Source organism: Phycodurus eques, chromosome 5, assembly GCF_024500275.1.
Source record: "Phycodurus eques isolate BA_2022a chromosome 5, UOR_Pequ_1.1, whole genome shotgun sequence".
NCBI classification, from domain to species: Eukaryota; Metazoa; Chordata; class Actinopteri; order Syngnathiformes; family Syngnathidae; genus Phycodurus; species Phycodurus eques.
Genome location: NC_084529.1, coordinates 4,084,307 through 4,100,768, shown reverse-complemented (window position 1 = coordinate 4,100,768; position 16,462 = coordinate 4,084,307). Strand labels below are relative to the sequence as shown.

General features: G+C 45.1%; 2 protein-coding genes across 4 annotated transcripts in view; one reads left to right on the top strand and one right to left on the bottom strand.

Moving 5' to 3' along the window:
• elk3 (ETS transcription factor ELK3) overlaps positions 1-16,462 on the bottom strand; it is a 29,984-nt gene that overhangs the window by 10,974 nt on the left and 2,548 nt on the right. For 2 of the 3 annotated variants that reach the window (XM_061677035.1, XM_061677037.1), the window contains exons 3-5: positions 15,822-15,982; positions 11,404-11,595; positions 592-994 (exon numbers count right to left, since the gene is read on the bottom strand). The gene's annotated coding sequence lies outside the window, so the exon portion shown is untranslated. Of the gene's footprint in view, positions 1-591; positions 1,640-11,403; positions 11,596-15,821; positions 15,983-16,462 lie in introns of those variants that run through there. The other variant, XM_061677036.1, reaches the window with a different exon arrangement.
• On the top strand, positions 4,391-15,996 carry hal (histidine ammonia-lyase). The gene is made up of 20 exons (XM_061677038.1): positions 4,391-4,665; positions 6,340-6,400; positions 6,493-6,520; positions 6,589-6,663; positions 6,751-6,823; positions 6,905-6,971; positions 7,059-7,096; positions 8,421-8,546; positions 9,111-9,250; positions 9,390-9,437; positions 11,429-11,576; positions 11,648-11,743; positions 11,863-11,921; positions 12,058-12,138; positions 12,444-12,509; positions 12,588-12,753; positions 14,792-14,926; positions 15,428-15,536; positions 15,637-15,706; positions 15,798-15,996. The coding sequence occupies exons 1-20, from the start codon at positions 4,419-4,421 to the stop codon at positions 15,927-15,929; spliced, it is 1,965 nt and encodes a 654-aa protein (XP_061533022.1). The 5' UTR covers positions 4,391-4,418; the 3' UTR covers positions 15,930-15,996.

The following is a 16,462-nucleotide window of genomic DNA, read 5'->3' as shown; positions in this document are numbered from 1 at the left end:
TGACATCATTTCTCCATTTTGGGGCAAGGCTGCAACTTGATGTCATATAGTTTGGGAAAGAGGCCTTTGATGACTTAAACCAAAAAAGTGTGCTCGTTGCAAAATAAAGGGAAACTGCGGAACTGAGAATATATAAACACGTCAGTTTTCAGGTTGTTTTCCAACCTATGCATTGTGTAAAAAAAAAATACATTAGTGCAAAATATACAGTCATTAAAAAAAAACAACGTTCACTCATTTTCACTAGCTAGGTCGTCTATAGTTAGTTAGTTAGTTAGTCTCTCTTTTTTTCTCTTTCATCTTTATACATGAAAGGAAGAAAAAAAACTCCTAAATGTATGTACGTGGCAAAAACAAACTAAAAGCTTCGTAAGAAGTCTCAATGAGGTTTTTGGTGGTTGTTTTTTTCCAAGCTGTTGCTCGGAAGTACACCGGAAGAATGAAGACAAGCTGCTATTATGAGTGACAGAAAAAAGAAAAAAAACGTGTTGCATTCACTGCCTTTCCGCCCAAAAACAACGCCAAGACTCCGTTCCAAACACGCAACGAACTTGGGGGGAAAAAGATGGAAAGTCGAGGATAAGTGTTTACCTGCGATCACTTCCGTGGCCTTTCTTCCCCGCCGAGGAACTTTAGCGCGACGCCGCCTCCGTCGCCGTCGCCGCCGGAGAAAGTGCTTGTTTTTCCATGCTTGCTACGCGGCTTGTGCTCGGCCTGAAATCGGATCCTGTGCTTTTTCTTTCTCCGAGCAGGAAGTCGGACGGAGCAGGCAGACGCAGAGCCGGCGGCTCACTTCCTCTCGCCGACGATTCCCCAGGCGCTCTGGCGTCTGTGTAAACACACTTTTCCTCCCCTCCTCTTCGCCTCTGCTGCCTTCCCGCTGACGGACGCCAGTCGGCACACATGGCGAACCAACGAGCGAGAGAGAGATAGAGAGAGAGAGAGCGAGAGGAGGGGGGGAAATCCGACAGCCCCTGAACTCCCATCGTGGTGCCTTCAGGAAAACATTGTCAATCTGGGTACCTCATACAAAAAAGTAGCCATTTTCCAACGTTGTAGTTTTGGAGTTGGGTGGCTCTTCTTGGGGAACACATACATAACATTACGTAAGTTATAGTTCGTTTATTTTGGCGTATCGCTCGATTTAAATGTTTCAAGTTTTGCTTCGACCAATAAACGGTTCGATGGTCGTCAAAGTGCCTTCAAGAGAACCACGTTCGACAGGATACATTTTCGTATTGTTTTGGACTTTTTTTCATGACAATAAAATATGATTCTTCTTCATTATCTATATTTTCAAAAATCTATATCATGTAACTTTATTTAAAGCCAGTTTTGCTCAAACCCGTAAACGATGCGAATTTGTTCGATGTCTGTCACGGTGCCTTCATTACGGCCTGGTCTATTCGAGCACCGCTTTCGACAGTATATTTTTTTTTTTACCGTATTTTTTTCTTCCCTCTGCTTTTAAAAAAAATAAATTTATTTATTTATTTATTTTAACAAGTAATTTAAATGCAATTTCGCTTTAACCCATAAACGAATCTCATTTGTTCGATCCCTGTCATGGTGCCTTCAGGACGGCCTCGTCAATTCCAGTATAATGACAAAAATTCCCCCCCCCCCCCCGCCCCCCCCGGTTTTTTCTTTCTATTTCTCTTTTAAAATTAATTTTGTGAAGTCCTCAGCTTCGCTACATCGGCCTATGTGGTCCCTTCAGGAGTTTGTCCTAAAAAAAAACACGTCTACAAACACACTAACTTTTCTTTGCATTTGGTCATTTTTCGTTTTAATACACATAATTATATATAACGTTATTTCTTTCTCCGTTTCCCTTGTATTTAAATCTATACTTTTGAAAACGTCTGAGTACATTAGTTTCACCGGCTGGATGGTGCCTTCAGGTACATTAGTTTCACTGGCTGTATGGTGCCTTCAGGTACACCACGTCAAAGCGACTACCTCTGCCAATAGGCGAACTTGTCTGATGTTGGGCAGCCTTTAACCAAATGATAGCTACAATGTGTATGAGGAGTGTTAGTGGTACATTAACATATTATTATTCAAACAATTGTTTGTTTGAAGCCTTAGCTTCGCTACGTCATTCCAGGTGGCTACCAGTGTGGTGCCTTCAGGAGTACCTCGTCAATCGGAGTACCTTCAAAAATCGTCTTCAAATCCTGTAAAATTGTTTGAGAAATTAATAATGTACAGTCAAAGACTGCCCAATGGAACTACGCACCTGCGAAGGGCCCCGCTACCACTAGGGGCCCCCAAAGTGCAATTAACAGTCAACAGAGCCTGAGTAGTTTTTTTGGTTGGGAGTAGGAGTGAGGAAGAAAATAAATGAATTACTAGGGTATCTTAACTGTTGGGTTACATTATTTATAAGTATGCTGGGCATTTTATTGCTTGTTTTATGTAATACTTTTTTTCTACATTTTAAGTTGTTATTGATGTTGTAACAATTACTTTTATGCGGTCTTGGGTGGGGAATATCTTGCTTCTCCCAATCTGTTGCGTCACTGAATTTCAGAAAAGCATTAGCATGAAACAAAACATAACTATAAAGAAATGAATGATGGTTGTTGTTCAGTCATATTTAAAAATATAGATATATTTCACAAATTCTGCCAGGGTATGTAAACTTATGAGCACAACTGTATATGCAGTCATACATACGTAACCCTGTCATATTGGAATGAAAGTGTCGGCTACACCTTTCTCATAACCTCTTGGTGGCGGTGACATTGGAATGAAAGTGTACAGCTTTTTCGTAACCTCGAGATGACGGCATACATTTATAAAATGGGAAAGTTTATTTATTTAGTTTTTTTCCATTTCCCCCTATACCTATGTATAATGCGCACTATTGACTTTTGACAATTTTTGTATGGGGCGGGGGGGGGGCAGCGTAAAACAGCATATTGTAATTACGCTGTTTTACGCTGTTATATATTGTGTTCTGCGACAATATTGGCACTTAACCCTGCCAAAAGAACGGGTAGATTATTTTCTTTCACCCACAAAACGTTTGTTTCCAGCTTTTTACGTTCCTCAGTAGTAGAAGAACATGGTTGGTTTCACCAAAACACTGGTTTGTGACAAAAAAGTGGAGAAAACGAGCTTTTTGTGAACAGATATATCAAGCAGAACAGTCGCTAATATATATATATATATATATATATATATATATATATATATATATATATATGTATATATCTCTTTGCTTTTGTGACAACTCAAACTATAAAGCAAACAAGAAAAACTAAAAATAATAATGTATTCACAGCTATGCAACCAAGAAACGCGCCGTGAGCGACAAGACTCAGCGCACGGCTCATGTTGAACATCTGTGGCTTGTTTGCCGAACTCTGTCATCGTTTCTCACGATCGCGACACACACTCCGTTTATCTCGTAAGTCCGCACACTCTGTTGAAGCGTGAGGTGCCTAAACTTGTCCGACCTCCAATGCGTTGGCATTTGTCTCCCCCGGAAGCAACACGACAAGCCGAGATTCCCCGCCTAATCTTTGTCTTCGACTCAAAGGCTGTGCGGATCTCAAATCCAAAGTGATGCAACGGCGCTTTCTACTGGCAACTGTTTGTCATTAGTTCGTGAGTTCATCTGAATTTCACAGACAAGCTCTTTCACGACTACCCGTTGACAAACACAGGCATGTGCACACATAGCCACTAGGCTGGTGCTCAAGCACCTACCCTTTTGCCCTAAACCAAAAAAAAAAGAATACCTTTTTTTGCAGCCCATTTTTTTCCCATTCATCAGTATTTAAAAGAAAAGTTACAATCTCTATCACCAATTGTACCCAAAGTATTTTGAAATCTGATGAGCATTAATTTGAGTCCTTGGGAGAATTGTAAATATGCTCGTGGCTTGCCCGCAGACCCCCTCCTTCTCCTTCCTAAAACCTGTCCTTTGAACCTTTTATATCCACCGCAGCCTCCCTTCACCTCCTTTGTTTATAGTTGTGTTATTGTCTGTGTCGCTTGTGTCAACAGAATTAAACACATACATTAAATACTGTCCATAGTGCTATTTTTGTCTTCATTGTATGAATGTTGCTTTCGGGATCGGTGCCCTTTTTTTGGTTTGTGCATCTGGACCCAAAAATGTCAATGAGTTAAGTGAAGGCGTTGAATAATTATTTACAAGCTTTCCGCTACATGACACATGTGTTGCAGTTATATCACCAAAGTGGATTTCGCTCACGATGTCCCAACACCCGTGTGACTGAGCGACCCCCTCGGCCTCGGGGGCTGGGGGGGAAGTGTCAGTCCACAGTACCGCTGAGGCGTGGCCCCGGGAGGCCGCGTCTGATTGGTCCCCCGCCGCTCTCTCGCCGGTACCTTTTGGAGGGGCGCGACCATCCCGCAGCTCAGTGCGCCAGAGTCCCGCCATGCCTCGCTTTACCGTCCACGTCCGAGACGAGTGGCTGGCGGTGCCGTGCCGGGACAGCTCGTCCACCATCCGCTGGCTGGGCCACGAAGCCCTCAAACGCTACATGAAAAACAAGCCTGACAACGGGGGCATCCGGGCGCTCAAGGACACCCGCTTCGCCGTGCGCAGGTGCCAGGGGCTCGGCCTGCTGGACGCCGACGACACCGTCGACGACGTCCTGGAGGATAACGACTTCGTGGAACTGGGTTAGAAGCCACACGCGTCGCCCTTTACAACGGGTCCTCGCTTTAAGACGGAGTTCCGTTCCGAAGGGGTCGAGTTGTACTTAAGTCGGATCGTGTCGTAGTCTAGGAAGAGGCAGTAGTAAAAAGTCATGTAGAAAAAACTTTGTAGCCATAAATAAACCTACGGCGGTGACTGAGCGTGCGTCGTGACGACTTTTCCTACATTGCTGCAACAAAACGAGTTCCCTGCGCAGCCTTACATCGTCAAAGTTACAGTCAATATTTGTGGGAAAAAAAACTTCTGAGCTCATACTTCTCGATCTTTTTACACCGAGTACCACCTTAAAAACAAAAATCCTTGGCTCTTTAAGTACCACCTTTAAAATAGTGTAGTTTGACTGAGGTTTCATATTTAATATTATTCTAAGCCACTGTAACTTTATGCACAGTTTGAACATTAACACTGCACTTAAGGAAAAATGTTAAAGAAAAGTACTTAAATGATTCAATGACTTACTTACTTGTCGAAAATGCTCCTTACTTTTTTTTTTTTTTTTACAGAGTATCTATAAAGTATTTACAATCAATATATCCTTGAAAAACAGTAGTAGTAAGTACAGCTGCAATTGAGTGTGCCTTCTTAATGACGCTATCTTTATGCTGTTGCGCAAACTGGTTCCATGCGCGTTATCTGCAAACTTAAAAATGTCATAATCACAGTAAATATTGGTGTGAAAAACACAACCAGGCCGTAAATACAAAACAATGACCTGAAAAAGAGTAAATACGGTGGTAACCGAGCGTGTCTTCTTGATGACGTTTTCTTCCGCCGCTGTGCAAAATAGTTCATTGCGCGCTGTTTGTAACTTGGAAACGTTACGTGAACAAGATGATCGATTGTTCGCTGTCGTCGACGCACTCCTGTTCAAATGGGCAATTTTTGTCAGAGACAAAATGAGAGCGAGAGAAATCATTCCCAAAACCTTCCAACCATTAATGTTGCCTATAAGTGCAGAATCGACCAATCCCATTGAAACTCAAGTCAGCACACACCTGCCACCATTTAGAGTGCCTTCGATTAGCCCACAAAAAAGGTTGTTAGGCGTTTTAGTCGGATTTGTTTGCTTTCTATCAGAAGCCTGAGCGTTTTGAGCTGACACTGACTCCTAACTGGAACCGTTCATAATTCCCTCCACCTCGACTAAGGCCTAAGAAAAACCTGCCCCAAAGCATGATGCTGCCACCAACATGCTTCGCTGGAGCTATGGTGTTCTGTTGCTGGGGAACAATGTTGTTTTTGTGCCAAAAGTTTCATCGGAGCAGAAGATTTTACCCGCAAGCCAGACGCTTGCGGGTAAAAGGTTTCAAGTGTGGTTTTGCACATTGTAGCCTGACTTGGATGTTTTTCTTTGTAAGATTAAGCGTCAATCTTCACACAATAGCCCATCGCTCAGACATACTGTATGAAGAAGATGGGTGATTGTTGTCCCATATACTAAACAGCCAGTACTTGCCATAAATTCCTTGTTGTCAGACTCCCTGACCAGTTTTCTCCTCGTCTTTTCATCAATTTTGGATGGACAGATAGACGTTTTATATTCACTGTACAGTCTATTGTTCTTTCTTTGCCGATCATTCCCTTCATTTTGTAGATTGTCGAAGTGACTCAAAATATGAATGATGTTCTGCTTGCAGCCATCGAAGGAGACACCATGTGTCCGGACTTCATCCCGTGTGAGCCTGGAGTTTCCAATCTGTATCCATTTTTGACAATTGTATAAGTTCAATGACATTTCCATGTGAACGGTCCTAACTGTTATCCTTACACGAATCGCGCAAACAAAATAGCACAGCGGCATACAGGGAACCCGGAGATGTAAGTCTACGCATTAATTCTGCTTTTTTTGTGCTTAGGGAACACATTGTTTTTTGTGTCCTCCGCAGTATATTTGTTTGGATGGCAACAGCCTGACCTCGACTGACCTGGTCAACTTAGGCAGAGGCCTCTACAAGATAACAGTCAGTAACGATCCAAACACTCCAGATTGTCAGTGCTGATCTTCCACTCACGTTTTTTTTTTTTTTGCGTCCCGCCGAACCTTTCAGCTGACCTCTGAGGCAGAGAGGAAAGTTGTGCAATCCAGAGAACTTTTGGACACCATCGTCAAGGAAAACAAAGGTAGGTCAGATCAACACAAACATGATATTGTGTGCAAAACTACACAACTCAGTTGTGCGTTTGTATTGGTCTCCATTGCAGTTGTGTACGGGATTACGACCGGTTTCGGCAAATTTGCTCGGACCGTCATTCCTGTCAGCAAACTCAAGTAATAAAAAACACGCATTTTAATAATTCAAATGTTTGGAGCTAAAGTGAGTGGTTTTGTGTGTGTGTGTGTGTATGTGTTGCACAGGGAGCTGCAAGAGAACCTGGTGCGCTCACACTCAGCAGGTAAACTACAATTACAAACATGATTGCATACATATTTTTCTGATTTAAAAGTTGAAAGTTTTTTTGGGGGGGGTTTGCAAGATAATTTGGGTCAGAAATTCCCAGGATGCCCTTTTCAAGCGACTCTACTTGGTCTTTTACGCCTGGCAATTAAGACAGCCGCGTTTCTCATTAAGATTTAATATGTAAATAAGCTTTCCTCTGATTGGATCACTGATATTGTGAATTTAAATATGGAAAACAGCTTTGCGCTGATTAGTCCTAGGCGATATCACAGCATGTTGTGGCGGTTGAGAGTTGGATCCTTCGATGTGGGGTCTTCATATCATTGTGAAGCAGAATTCACCAAGCGTTGGCTTGTTGGCCCCCGAATGCCTGGCTCAGACTACAAGACAAATTTGGTCTTTCACGATTGTACTATGTCAGGCTACTGCCGTATCTCGGTCAAACAGTGGCAACATTACACGACGTGTATTCCGATACCAGTGGATCGCATCTTTTACGATTACTGGGCTTTGTCTTGTCAAATCAAACAATGTCGGGGAGGCGTGACCAGAAAATGTGTCAGCTTTCACCGCAAATGGATAAAACTGTTACCATGGATGGCCGAGGCAATGTTGGGGAAAAATAAGAACAAAAAGAGGGGGGAAAAAACACGTGGTGTCACTAGATGCTCGGGAGAGGATGTTTCGGGCTGTGCATTCAAGGAGATTTTAATGCAGCTTCCAAGCAGGTTACACGTTATGTAGCGGCTAGTATGTATTAAAATTTGTATGGAAACGTGTCCTGTATGCAAACACTGGTTTGTGCGCGTGAATAAATGCCATCAACGGCAAGCAAGGGAGGCAATACACCGTTGAAAGAAGCAATCGTATTGGTCGACGTCAAGGTGCGCTGTCGGAGGGTTGTCTTTGATACGTCTCCCGTCATATGTCGCTCACTTAAAACCCACAACATGCCGTGTTGCCGTTCAGCTGAGTTGAGTGGGCGTGTACCAACCACAAAGTGGGCAGGTACTTGAATAATTATCTACATCTACATCAGAAACACACGGAAATCTGATCCACAAACTGCATACTGTGGATGACAATGTTAACTAAGTCATCATGTTATGATGAAGAAAAAATGGGACCTATACATTGCATGCGTTAGTAGTAATTCTTAGGGTCTCAACATGGGGGAAAAAATGATACTTTTCTTCATTTTGATGACATGTTTACCTCATGTCAAAAACCTGAGCTGACCATACTTTTGGACGCCCAAGAGCCTAAAAGAGGCAAGTGCTAAAGACAATGACGACATTAAATGTCAGAGCGGTGTGCAGGTGTGGGCAACCCGCTGAGCCCGGAGAGGACCCGCATGCTGCTGGCTCTGAGGATCAACGTTCTGGCCAAAGGGCACAGCGGCATCTCTCTGGAGACCCTTCACGCCATGATCCAGGCCTTCAACGGTGAGAACCACCACCTGCACCATATTCGTTACGAGCCGGCTGTCGCTCGATTAGTGTTAAGTGGATTTGTCGCATGTGGGCGAGGCGAGCCACAGTCGCCGATGCACTCGCAGAGAACACCTGCAAGTAGTCGCCGTAGGCCGCAACTCACGCCCAGATGCTCACACGCGGACTAACCGGCCAAACTGACTCCAGCTTCCGATGTAACTCAGCAGGCCAAGCCCCTTAAAGGAACACATCAAACACACAGATACTACAATACAGTAATTATACTCAAGAGCTGGAGTAAGTGAGGCTGATTCGTTTCGCGTGAGGGTCTGCTCCTTGCAAGTGTTCTCATTTTGTATATGAGTTTGTCCCGTGTCGATAAAGGCACATGCGCCTGAATTACTCAGTTTTGTACTCCTCGCTCGAGCGAAGGTGCATCTGAAGGTCGCCCGTATGGCAAATCGCGACACAAGGCAAAAAAATAAAAAATTGGAGCGAGCAACCGCTTGTAACATGAAAAACAGAATCAAGGTCGCTGCGTACGAGTTGTTGGATGACGTGGGTCTCACGTTGCAGCTTCCTGCCTCTCGTTCGTCCCCGAGAAGGGCACGGTGGGTGCCAGCGGAGACCTGGCGCCCCTCTCTCACCTGGCCCTGGGGCTTATGGGCGAGGGTAAAATGTGGTCGCCTAAGAGCGGATGGGCCGACGCCAAATACGTAAGATAAGCTTTCACGGCTGCTGACTGGCCGACTGGCCTGCTCGCTGAAGGATGCAAGGTCCAACGGGAAAACATGTTTGCCATTGACGACCCTTGACTTTTATGTTTTTTGTCTCCCTCGTTTCATCTGTGACCAGGTCCTGGAGGCCCATGGGCTAAAGCCAATATCGCTGAAGCCCAAAGAGGTAATGTTGCCCAAAAGAGAAGGAGCCAGGGTCCACATTACATCATCCGTCCCAACTACAGGACGCAAATAGACACTGTGGTTGTGTTCAGAATCATTCACGCATTCCCTTCTCCCAAATCATTATATCGGGATTTGTATACGGCGGACTCTATTGTTGACTCATCAGTCAAAGGAAAACATTAATCGGGTGCACCATGAACTCATTCACGGTATTGGACGTTTATTATGGTCAACTGGAATCCAACCGTTTACTGCCGCCGATGTGTTTTCTCAACTCAACTTTCTTTATAGAGCACTTTAAATGCAACGACAGCTGTATACAGATAACAAAAAATCATTTTAAGACATAAAAACTATTTAAGATAAACAAGGCGGCACGGTGGCCCGACTGGTTAGAGCGTCAGCCTCACAGTTCTGAGGACCCGGGTTCAATCCCCGGCCCCGCCTGTGTGGAGTTTGCATGTTCTCCCCGTGCCTGCGTGGGTTTTCTCTGGGCACTCCGGTTTCCTCCCACATCCCAAAAACATGCATTAATTGGAGACGCTGAATTGCCCGTAGGCATGACTGTGAGTGCGAATGGTTGGTTGTTTGTTTGTATGTGCCCTGCGATTGGCTGGCAACCAGTTCAGGGTGTACCCCGCCTCCTGCCCGATGACAGCTGGGATAAGCTCCAGCACGCCCGTGACCCGAGTGAGGAGAAGCGGCTCAGAAAATGGATGGATGGATGGAAGATAAACAATTCAAAGAAAAAACAAACAGAAAAAATGACAACAGTAAAACAGATGCTGAGGCTTAAGCCGGGTTTTAAGACAGGTTTTAAAAACGGATAGTGAAGGGGTTTCTCTGATGTGCAGAGGAAGGTCATTCCATACCGAGGGACCAGTGACGGAAAAGCTTCAGCCTAGACCTCAGTACCTCAAGAAGCAGCTGATAGGCTGACCTGAGGCACTGGGGAGTAGCTCAGCGAGGTAAGGTGGGCGGAGCAAGAGCATTTATAGTTTTAAAAAGGAATAAAAGAATCTTCAAATGTATTCGAAACTGCTCTGGCAGCCAGCGGAGGGACTCATGTGCTCCCTCGTCCATACTCCAGTTAGGAGTTGGGCCAGCTAGAGACAGTGAGGGGAGGACTGGCTGACTCCAAAACAAAGTGCATTACAGTCATCGTCAAGTACGCTTTTCAACGGGTGGGCGTGGAAGAGGGTCTTGCCCAGCTTGTCTGTGAAATTCAGGTCGGCGACAAACAGATTCCCGTGGATGTCGGTGTTGCATCGCTATGGATTTGAGATCAGCACAGCCCGTAAGTAGAAGATAACGATTAGGCGGTGACTCTCGGCTTGTAACATCGATTACACGGGAGAGAAATGCCAACACGTTGGAAATCGGACAAGTTGAGGCACCTCACTCAACCAAAACAGAGTATGCATATGTATGGTAGTGCTGCAGTAGGTAGCAGAATATGTGTGTCACGATGGTGAGAAATGGTGATGGAGAATGAGGCACGGCATGTCGACTCGACTCGAGCCATGCGGTGAGTCAGCGTTACTCGCGCTGTGTTTTGTTCTTGTTGTATATCAGTAAATAAATGATTATTTTGCCATCAAAATCCCCTTTTCCGTCTTTTTTTTTGTTGTTTTCATTATTTGAGGTGTAACAAAAGCCCGGCATGTTTGCGTCAAAAATCACTGTTTTCTCCACCATTTGGTAAGAAACTGGTGTTTTTGCTGAAACCAACCCATTTTCTACAGATAATTACAAAAGAAAGGAAAAAGCCAGAAATGAACTCTTTTTCTGGTGAAAGAAGAGTTTCTTTTGGCAGGTTCTCTGGTTAATATTGACACAGCACACAATACTCCGTGGGTCTTGAAAGATCAGTCAGAATTCTCTAAAACGGCTGGCAATATGGGGAACGCAGCATGCAGCGAATGAGTGAATGGCGTCATTTCTGTCGCGTAATTCCAACATACCCTATGTTCCGTCTGCTCCCGGCAGGGCCTGGCTCTGATCAACGGCACCCAGATGATCACCTCGCTGGGGGCGGAGGCCGTGGAGCGAGCCCAGGCCATCGCCCGCCAGGCGGACATCATCGCCGCGCTCACCCTGGAGGTGCTGAAGGGAACCACCAAGGCCTTCGACAGCGGTGAGCAGCGTTGCGGGACCTTAAACAAAGCAAAATGGGTTGATTCTTCTATTTTTCTCCCTCCGACACAGACATCCACTCGCTGAGGCCCCACCCGGGACAAATAGAGGTGGCCCAACGCTTCCGCTCGCTGCTGGACTCTGATCACCACCCGTCCCAAATCGCAGGTGGGCGTAAGGGAGAGCCAGATTTTTACAACGGAATGAGAAGTAGCCGGTTTATTGAGGGGATTACGTTCTGGTGTAGGTGAAAATCCTAAGAGAGTTTTGTGCCGTTGTGTCTCCAGAGAGTCACCGCTTCTGTGACAGAGTTCAGGATGCCTACACCATGCGTTGCTGTCCTCAGGTACAACACAAATCACACATTCATAATCAGCACCTTGCACCTTCAAAAGTCATGTTGGCTATGAACTCACTTCCGTATGATCTAAATGATTGGCGTATATTCATTGACCTGCTTCTCGTTCCCGCTCTGCTCGAAGGTCCACGGCATTGCCAACGACACCATCCAATTTGTCCTGAACATCATCAACACAGAAATCAACAGTGCCACGGACAACCCCGTATCCTCCAGTCTGGAACCTTCCATAAATTGTTCTTGGGCGCATTTTGAGGGTTTGACTCCACTGATCTTGTGTATGTGGTAGCCTCAATCAAAGATGAAATTGGTAGAGTTTGCTGAACATCGACAGTCTTCATTGTTTCTCCGCGCTTTATGATGAGTTCTATTCCTGCGGCTATGACATAACCTGAACCTTTTTGTTTGTTCTGAATGATACTCGATGTAAGGCGTTTGTTGTCATCAGGGTTATCCGTCCGTTCACTGTTGTCAGCTACGCTTTTTACTTTTTCCTATTGGCCTTGCAAGATGGTGTTTGCCGAAAGAGGTGAGACTATTTCAGGTGGGAATTTTCATGGAGAGTATCCGGCAAAGGTAGGTGCAACCCAACAAACTAACAACTTTGAGGCACTGTACTGTTTTTGCTCTTCTTAACCTTTGGCTTCATGTCAGGCTCTGGACTTTCTAGCCATCGCAGTGCACGAACTGGCCTCGATAAGCGAAAGGAGGATCGAGAGGTTGTGCAACCCGTCGCTGAGTGAGCTGCCGGCATTCCTCGTCAACGAGGGGGGCCTCAACTCGGGCTTCATGATCGCTCACTGTACTGCTGCTGCTTTGGGTGGGGCTCCCGTCGTTTTTTCCCCCCCTTTCCCCCGTTGACTTCGACAAACCCAATTCCAACGAAGCTGGGACGTTGTGTTAAACATAAATAAAAACAGAATACAATGATTTGCAAATCATGTTCAACATATATTTAATTGAATACACTACAAACACAATATATTTAATGTTCAAACCATCCATCCATCCATTTTCTGAGCCACTTCTCCTCACTAGCGTCGCGGGCATGCTGGAGCCTATCCCAGCTGTCATCGGGCAGGAGGCGGGGTACGCCCTGAACTGGTTGCCAGCCAATGGCAGGGCACATAGAAACAAACAACCATTTGCCCTCACAGTCATGCCTACGGGCAATTTAGAGTCTCCAATTAATGCATGTTTTTGGGATGTGTAGCCCGGAGAAAACCCACGCAGGCACGGGGAGAACAGATGTCCTTTAGATGCATACAGACACAGACGGGGCCGGGGGATTGAACCCGAGTCCTCAGAACTGTGAGGCTGACGCTCTAACCAGTCGGGCCACCGTGCCGCCTGTTCAAACCGATAAATGTTATTGTTTTTAGCAAATAATCATTAACTTAGAATGTTATGGCTGCAACACATTCCAAAAAAGCTGGGACAGGGTCATGTTTACCACTGTGTTACATCACCTTTTCTTTTAACAACATCCAATAAACGTTTGGGAACTGAGGACACTAATTGTTGAAGTTTTGTAGGTGGAATTCTTTCCCATTCTTGCTCGATGTACAGCTTCAGCTGTTCAACAGTCCGGGGTCTCCGTTGTCGTATTTTACGCTTCATAATGCGCCACACATTTTCAATGTGAGACAGGTCTGGACGGCAGGCAGGCCAGTCTAGTACCCGCACTCTTTTACTACGAAGCCACGCTGTTGTAACACATGCAGAATGTGGTTTGGCATTGTCTTGGTGAAATAAGTAGGGGCGTCCAAGAAAACGACATTGCTTGGATGGCAGCATATGTTTCTCCAAAACCTGTATGTACCTTTCAGCATCAATGGTGCCTTCACAGATGTGGAAGTTACACATTCCATTGGCACTAACACAGCCCCATACCCTCACAGATGTTGGCTTTTGAACTTTGCGTCCATAACGCTCCGGATGGTTCTTTTCCTCTTTAGCCCGGAGGACACGACGTCCACAATTCCAAAAAAAACAATTTGAAATGCGGACTTGTCGGACCACAGAACACTACTTTCTACTTTGCATCAGTCGATCTTAGATGAGCTCAGGCCCAGAGAAGCCAGCGGCGTTTCTGGGTGTGGTTGATAAATGGCTTTTGCTTTGCATAGTCGAGTTTCAAGATGCACTTACGGATGTAGCGCCGTACTGTATTTACTGACATTGGTTTTCTGAAGTGTTCCTGAGCCCATGTGGTGATATCCTTCACACATTGATGTCGGTTTTTGATGCAGTGCCGCCTGACGGATCAAAGGTCACGGGCATTCAATGTCGGTTTTCGGCCTTGCTGCAGTGATTTCTCCAGATTCTCTGAACCTTTTGATGATATTATGGACCGTAGATGACAAATTCCCGCAATTCCTTGCAATTGTACGTTGAGGAACATTGTTCTTAAACTGTTGGACTATTTTCTCACGCACTCATTCACAAAGAGGTGAATCTCGCCCCATGTTTGCTTGTGAATGACTGAGCAATTCAGGGAAGCTCTTTTTCTACCCAATCATGGCACCCACCAGTTCCCAATGAGCCTGTTCACCTGTGGGATGTTCCAAACAGGTGTTTGATGGGCATTCCTCAACTTTCTCAGTCTTTTTTGCCACCTGTCCCAGCTTTTTTGGAACGTGTTGCAGCCATAAAATTCTAAGTTAATTATTATTTGCTAAAAACAATCAAGTGTATCAGTTTGAACATTTAATATCTTGTGTTTGTAGTGTATTCAATTAAATAGAGGTCGAACATGATTTGCAAATCATTGTATTCTGTTTTTATTTATGTTTAACGCAACATCCCAACTTCATTGAATTGGGGTTGTACCTCTTCACTCATTTTTCCATGTACAGTTTCAGAGAATAAAGTTTTGTGCCATCCATCCTCTGTGGACTCCTTGTCCACCAGTGCTGCCACGGAGGACCACGTATCCATGGGTGGGTGGGCTGCCAGGAAAGCTCTGAGAGTGGTGGAGCACGTGGAGCAAGGTAAGGAAACGTGTTCTATCTGCAGCGTGTGTTCAATATGGCAAGGTTTGTTTTCTTTTTGCAATTTTCAAGTGGAAAACCAGCACCGACTACCACTATTGAACCAACTAGCACTGAAGTTAACTCAACTTGATTAAAAAAAACGCAACTGAAACAAAGAGCTCAACGTAAACAAAGTGCAGTTTTCTAATCACCCGAAGTTCGGTTTAAATCTCTTGCCCCATTTAGTCGTCTCTCTCACTTCACTTGATTTCACTCTCGTCCCCCTTCATATCTCCTCTCTGGTGCATTCTTCCCCCATGGGACGCCGGCTGGCTCCATGTTAAAAGCGAAAAAGACTAGTTGAAGGTGAAGCATCGTAAACAACAAGGGAAAAAGTCAGATGGTGTTGATATTCTCTGACAATTAATCTTGGACAACAAAAATGCCTGGAAGTGACGTTAAAGTTGACATTTTTTGTTTGTTTGTGTATTGTCTGAAAATGTTTGTATCTGTGCTTAGTTCTGGCCATCGAGCTCTTGGCGGCCTGCCAGGGCATCGAGTTCCTCCGCCCGCTCCGTACCACCACGCCGCTGGAGAAGGTCTATGACCTGGTGCGCGGTGTGGTCAAGTAAGTCAAACACACGAGGGCCAGGGTACAAAAAGTGTCACGCTGCAGTGGAAGAGAGGTACAGGATGGTTAATATTTATCCACTGTTCCACTTCTGCAGGCCGTGGATTAAAGACAGATTCATGTCTCCGGACATCGAGGCGGTGCATCGTCTCCTGCTTGACCAGAAGGCAAGTGTTCAACCGACCAAATGTGGCTGAAGTCCAGCTCAGCTCCCCATGCGTGGAAAGTGAGAGAGGCTCATTTTTTTTGTAAACTCAGGTGTGGACCGTGGCCAAGCCTTACATTGACAAATACCAGACGGAGTACATCCCCGAATCCCGTCCCGTCTCTCCGACCGCCTTCTCTCTGGAGTCGCCGCCGTCGCCCAGGAAGCGCTGTCGCCACGACTGAAGCCGCGCCCTCACCGACCGTGATGAATTGCTTTGAATGACAACTGACCCACACTGATGGGTGCCAGCATAGGACATAAATGCATAATTGATCATTATTGGCTTTTGAACTTGTATGTATGTATCCTATTCTGATTTAGTTAGTATTGCCTCCCAACTACCTCAGCATTTGTACTTAGCTGCATTCCAGTCCAATCGTTTCAATGTTATTGTATAAAATGACATATCTGGGATAATTATGTGGAAAGATAGCAATACAACTTTGAAAAGAACTTGTTGCGTCTTATCAATGCCTTCATTTTTCGCGTTTCTTATTAAATTGCTATTCCCATTGTTAGCACTTCCAGATGAAGTTTCATTGGTGCAATGATACGACAAAGTACCAAATTGATTGAGTAGCACAAAAGCCTGCCAGCAAGACTTTCTCCCCTCAGAAGCACTGAGCTACATTTACCATACCACTTAAATTCTATGATTTCTTCCATGAAATCGTATTCATTTTTTCCCAACTGTCTATCATCTTCATTTCTTAGC